Source organism: Rutidosis leptorrhynchoides, chromosome 4 (genome assembly GCF_046630445.1).
Source record: "Rutidosis leptorrhynchoides isolate AG116_Rl617_1_P2 chromosome 4, CSIRO_AGI_Rlap_v1, whole genome shotgun sequence".
Lineage (NCBI taxonomy): Eukaryota > Viridiplantae > Streptophyta > Magnoliopsida > Asterales > Asteraceae > Rutidosis > Rutidosis leptorrhynchoides.
In genome coordinates, this window is record NC_092336.1 from 332,436,591 (window position 1) to 332,443,515 (window position 6,925).

Genomic DNA, 6,925 nt, shown 5'->3' on the forward strand with positions numbered 1-6,925 from the left:
TGGACAAATGAGATTTGCTGCCACATTTGTAACATTTTCTCACTTTTGGTCTCGGTAGCTGGTTGGCCGTAGATGTACTGGCTGACTGGTTCTACTGCTAGCTTTGAGTAACAGCCAGTAGCAGATGGTCAAGCTTTACAATCAGTATCTCATCGATAGACACCTCAGTATTCGATTCTACTGCTTTAGTTTTTCCCTTATGGGCAGCTTTTGGTTTAGAACCAGTACCTTTAACATGATTTACTGCTTTGCCTTTGGGTTTTGACTTACCAGTATGGGAAGTTACTGGTTTGTTTGCTGCTACTGGTTAACCAGCAGGAGTCACTTTGGACTTATCAGTATCAGGATTTACTGGTTCGTCTATAGTTACTAGTTGACCAGCAGGAATTGCAGCAATAGGCTCAGTATTCAGACAACTAGAAGAATTAACTGAGTTTAGATTTCTTATATTATTTTTAGTTATTTCTTTCTTAATTCATCTTTCTTTCGGAGTCATGTAGTAAATACTTGAGGGATCAGTAGTCTCATAATTTGAAATAGTGATATCCTTAGCTTTGACTTCAATCTCCAAAATATCTTTCATGGATGGTGGTGGGGTCACTGTAGGTCTAACAAACCTATTTGTTAAAACCTTTTTACCCTTAACTATCTAGGCAAAGGTGTTTGGCAAGACAGCTTCAGGATCAGTTTCAAGAGTATGGTCCATAAAAGCAACTTCTGCAAGAGCAGCAACATAGTCACCAGTAAAGAAAGCTTCAACTTAGGCAGGCACCTGCTCATTAACACACCTAGCTGTACGTTGAGCAAATGTACACCATGAAGCAACAATCTTTTTAAGATTACTCAGCTGGTCTTTGACTTCTGCTGCCTCAACGTGAAGAGACTTTAAAGCAAAGTTTTGTTTTTTAAGTTTGAAAATTTCATCTTTTAAGATTATAATTTCATCAGTTTTGCCTTTAAGTTTTTCATTTAAAGATTTAATATCAGTTTTAAGAATTTCTTCACGTTTACTGCCTTTTCACAAATCAATTCTTATGTAGTCAAACATTTCAGCTTTTCCATCATCGTTATCAACCTTATACATTAGTTTAGATTTCCATTGAGGTGAATCTATTTTCAAGTCAGTTTCCCTCATGTCAGCCACAAATGTACTACCATTATCATCCTCATTAAACTCCTCAACCTCCTTAGCCATCAAACACAGCTTTTTACCAGAAGTATAACCAGCACATTCATCATCAGTTTCACTGTCAGAAGATGAAGATGAACTGTTTTCATCCCAATCATGATGCTCAGCAACTAGTACCTTTACTGATTTCTTTTCCTTTTTACCAGCCTTTGAATAGTCCTTCATCTGAGCGTTCATAGCCTTGTACTTGTTTTTGTACTTTTCAGCTTTTGAGAAGGAGTTAGCTTGTGATGATGAAGGTTTCCTGGACATGCATTCAGCAGCAAAATGTCCAACCTTCCCACAATTGTAACACTCAGATTTGGGGCCTTTGCCAGATTTGCTACCATACCTAGCACTAGGTTTCTTACTCGCTTTGTATGGCTTGCTGGTCCTATTTTGATTGAACCTTTTGAACTACCTAGCCAGCAATGCCATACCTTCAGCAAACCCTTCAACATCATCATCATTATCACTGCTTTTCTCAGACCCAGTACCACTACCCTCATCATCTTCATCTGCCTCTTCTTCTGCTAGCAACCTTTGAACCAGTAAAGCTTTTTGAGCTTTCTTTTTAGCAGCAGCAACAAGAGCAGTATCATTTTCTTTTGCAGACTTTGAAATGGTGGGGGCAGACTTAAAGTTTTCTTTCAAGTTAAGTTCAAGTTTGGCCTCTGCCTTCTCATGGTTCCAAAGTGTACCATAGAGAGAAGACATATTGAAATTCTTTAAAGCTTGGGTGGTTCTTAATGGGTTAGTGATAGGTTTCCATTTAGCAGGTAGTGAGTCAATGAATTTGTTGACTTGTTCAAAATCAGTATAGGTGATTTTTAGGGTAAGCAAGTCAGCAACTAAAAAGTTGAACCTAATGAAGGTTTGTTAAGTGTCTCACTTTTGTAGGCAAAGAACATTTCATATTCCCTTTTTAGTTCAATGATCTTATTCTGCCTAACCTCATCCATACCCTCATATGTGACATCAAGATAGTCTATCATAGCCTTAGCATTCAGTTTAGCTTTAATCAGTTTAAACAAATGGTTAAGTAAAATTATAGCTAACAATGTTCTGATCTTAGGGTCAAGTCCAACATGATGTTTGTCCTCAGCATCCCAGTTAGCTGGGGTGAGAACAACTTCTCTGCCAGGGATGGGAGGAGTGTCAGCTATTGCAGGCACACTACCAATTGTCTCAGTAGGGATGAATGGACCATCAGTAGCAATTCCAGGCATGAGTGGGTCAATAGACTCAAGATGGAGCATGAACCTAGCTTTCCAGGTTTCATACTCATCTTCATCAAATTTGAGTGGTCTATTGGATGACCCATTTTTAAGGTAAGCTGTATTGGAGTATGCAGCCATGAGAGAATTCAGATCCAAGATATTAAGTTATCAAGACTGAAGCTCTGATACCAGTTGTTGGTCCATTGATTAACAACAGGAGTATTGTAGATGGGTGAATACAATTCTTTTTATTTATCTTAACAGTTTAAATCAATTGGTATTCAAACATGTAATATAATTAAGAGTCAAAGGTAATTTTCAACGGTTATTCTTTATTGATATAAATCACAAAGAATCACAACAATCCTTGGCAGAATGATAGTTGGTTGATACAGATTTACCTAAATTATAGCTATGAGGATGTTCTAAGATATTACAGATATTGGACTCTTAATAAATAAAACCCACACCCTAAATATTACAATAGTGAATACTTCTTATTTATAGTATTCCTATTATCCAGGTAATTGTTTCATTGTCCATTGGTACATAGGATGTCTGTACTTGTGGGGACAACTACATTAGAGAGCGTGCTCTCTTCTTTCCTCTTTGTTAGCTATTTGCAGGAACACCCCGATTCTATTTGGAACCACTATTTAATTAAACAAATAGAATGTTGTGTTCCCTAGGTGTTGACAAAAAATTACACGTCTGCACATGCGTTAAACTTATGCATTCCCACGTGGTCTTGTACGGTCACTTGTCAGCCGCCGACGTGTGTCCTTTTCTGTTAAACTTTGTCTTTGACTTTTGTTGAATAGTACAATTAATGTAGACCACTCAGGAAATCATTATGCTTGTAATGGAGCATACATGTCTTGTGCAGTATGCTGCTCACCAGCTATGATGGTTCTTCTATGCTGAGTCACATAATCTTCGTGATTTGTTAGGCACTCATAATGTGCTAGATGAAGAATATTGTCTACCTTGTACTGCTAGACTAGGCAGCATACTAAACACTTGACACAACAATATTTGTTGTCTGTACATACCTAAACCTACGCTGGCTGAACATCACATTTTAGTGTACATAAATGTCTGTTTTGTCATAATTAAATCCTTAATTACTTTGGGGACTCAACCGAAGGTATTGATTACTTCAATACCTATGCACCAGTTGCTCGTATTACCACTATTAGATTGATGATTGCTCTTGCATCAACTCACAATCTAGTAATTTACCAAATGGGTGTGAAAATAGCCTTTTTAAAGGGTGAATTAGATGAAGAGGTATACATGAAACAACCGGAGGGATTTGTAATACCGGGACAAGAGATAAAAGTGTGTAAATTGATTAAGTCTTTGTATGGACTTAAACAAGCACCTAAACATTGGCATAAAATGTTTGATGATGTAGTATTGTCTCTTGGGTTTACATTGAATCAATCGGACAAGTGTGTATATAGCAAATTCGATCATAAGGAAAAATGTGTGATCATTTGCTTATACATGGATGACATGTTGATCTTTGGCACCGACCAAGATTAAGTTGACAAAACCAAAGAAATTTTATCATCAAAATTCTCAATCAAGGACATGGGAGCGTCGGATGTAATCCTTTGGATAAGGATTAAAAGAGATGGAAAAAGTATCACAATTACTCAATCTCACTATGTTGAGAAAATTATCAAGAAATTTAATTATGAGAATTATTCGCCGGTTAACTCTCCTATTGATCCAAATATAAAGCTTTTGCCTAATTAAGGCAAGGCGGTGAAACAAATTGAATACTCTCAAGCAATAGGTTGTTTGATGTATGGTATGACATTAACAAGACTGGATATTGCTTATGCCGTAGGAAAACTGAGTAGATTTACAAGTAACATGGGTACTCACCATTTGTATGCAATTAATCGAGTATTCAAGTACTTGAAGCAAACCATGAATTATGGTATCACATATTCCGGATTTCCTCCTCTAGTAGAAGGATACTCGGATGCACGTTGGATTACCAACGCTGAAGATCATTCTTCTACAACGGGTTGGATATTCCTACTTGGAGGAGGAGCTATTTCATGAGCATCAAAAAAGAAAACTTGTATCACGACTTCGATCATGGAATCCAAGTTTGTTGCTTTGGCGACGGTCGGTAATGAAGCCGAATGGTTAAAGAACTTAATCTATGAGATTCCTTTATGGCCAAAGCCTATCTCTCCTATATGTATACATTGTGATAGTGCTTAAACTTTGGCTAAGGCTTATAGCCAAATGTATAATGAAAAGTCTAGACACTTGGGCATTAGACATAGCATGATTCGAGAGTTGATGGCCAATGGAGTAATTTATGTTGACTATGTGAGGTGACAACAAAATTTGGCCGATCACTTGACCAAAGGATTAGCAAGGGACTTAGTGCACAAGTCTGCTATTGGTGTGAGATTGAAGTCCATTTAGATCTTTCATAATGAGATACCCAATTCCCTTCTAGTACAATTCTAGAAGCTTGAATTCAATCTAGAAAGCCTACTATCTAAAGATTGGAACACATGTAAATATGAGCCCAAGGTATGTGTTTGGACCTACAAGATAAAGTAAGGTTGAAGTTTAACACTTCTTAATAGTTTTCTTGGTATATTACATTGTAGGAGCAAGATTAAAGAAAACTACCTATGTGGACATGAAGTTTTGCTGCTTCAAGATAGCTTGTACTTGGATTTTGATGTGTTCATGAGAAGATTGGGACACATGGCTTGTAAAGTGTCGGGTCTAATTGTAGAAAGTACGAAACTGATGTGTATATTAACTTCTAGTTTTCAAATGAATTGATGGGTCAAACGTTACAACCACCCTAATTTTCAAATTCTTGAAAGGTGTAATATACTAGCTGGAAATTCAATTCATAGAACATTTCCATTGAAGAATTAGTTTGACTAGGTTATGAAACCGAAATTACTTTACCGAAAAGAGGGGCGTATATTTTTGATAATATTTGTTTGATTAAAGTGGGATAAAAGACCAAAAAGATTTTTAATTCTATTTTTACTTTGTTTTTAAAATTAATATTAAAATAATATTGTAAACTTTTTAAATCAATATATTTAAAATTGTAAATATTTGGAAAATTAATATTTTTAATATAAATTTATATGTATAAAACCAAAAATATAATATAAGTTTAGTGAGAATCTTTAAATTTTATTAATATGAATTTTTAATTTTATGCATTTTAAATTTAAGTTTGGTGTGAATTTAAAAACAAAAATTTACTTTATTTCGTTAAGTTAAAAATATGATTTTTAAAATTCGTCGTGAGTTGAAGACTAGGTCGTTGAACCGAAATTGCTCTACCCAAGGGAGGGACGAGAACTTTGATTATCATTATTTTTAATCTTATTGAATTAAAGTATGCCAAAAACATTTAAAAAACCCAAAAATCTTTACTTTTAAAACCGCACTTAAAAATTGACAAATTTTGTCGAGGGACGGACTAGGACAACGATCTGAAACGCCCTCATCCTAAAAAGAAGCAAAATTTTAATTTTATTAATTTGTGTTTTAGAAGTTATAAGGTTTTTATATATAAAAAAAACAATTTTCACTGTACCCGGACCCCCAAGCGATCGCATGGGGTTTACACTTCAACTCCATGCGATCGCATGGAGCTGAAAATCAGGCCAGATAGAAAAAGAACCAGCGAGCTGTTCTTCAACCACAACACACACACATACACGAAACTCTCTCAAAACCTCACCAAATTTCACCAAATTTTCACAGTAATTCGTCAAATTTCTTGCTCTAATCATGCCTAGATTTGCATTCTTCAGGAAAAAGGTAAAAATTACACCCCTAAACTCATAAATTTACTAGTTTTTGTGAAAATTACCAATATTTTACCTAATGCAATTTTGTTAATTTCTAGTGTAATTAGTGTTAAATTGTTAGTATTTTATGCATGTATAACCTAGATTGATGCTATTTAACATGATTTGAAGCCAAAAACTTCAAAATTTTTAGAAATCTAGGATTTGTGTTCATGAGCAATTTGGGGCTTTTTGATATAAACAGGTTATGGCTGATTTTTGTCATGAATTGTTGCTAAATTAAGTAGTGTAACATGTTTAGGTAGTTAAATGATCCAAACATTGATCCTAAACATGATTTTTGAAGATTAAAGTAGACTTTTTAAGTCTAAAATTCATGAACTTGATTAATTTGATATAATTGCCATTTCAGACTTGTTTAATTATTAGTAATGACTATTTTGACATGTTATTTGAGTTAAATGCTTATGAACTTTGTATACATTTTCATATGTGCTTATTTGAAAAAGTATAGAATTGTAAAAATGTGAAAATGTGTATAAGTTTAATTTTGATTTAACATGTTATTGTGATTATTTTAATTTGTTATTTTGCTAACACTAATGCATATTTGGATGCACAAACTTTATGTTTAATGTGTTTTGCAGAAATCCGATACTGGAGGTTCATCATCGTCATCATCTAGACGACCTGCTCCAGCAGCAGAACCAGAACCA

The 6,925-nt window shown here is 34.8% G+C and overlaps 1 protein-coding gene across 1 annotated transcript; it reads left to right on the plus strand.

Moving 5' to 3' along the window:
• Positions 1-3,633: 3,633 nt before the first annotated feature.
• LOC139841722 (secreted RxLR effector protein 161-like) lies at positions 3,634-4,467 on the plus strand. Its single transcript, XM_071831927.1, has 2 exons — positions 3,634-3,877; positions 4,154-4,467. The coding sequence occupies exons 1-2, from the start codon at positions 3,634-3,636 to the stop codon at positions 4,465-4,467; spliced, it is 558 nt and encodes a 185-aa protein (XP_071688028.1).
• The last annotated feature ends 2,458 nt before the right edge of the window (positions 4,468-6,925 follow it).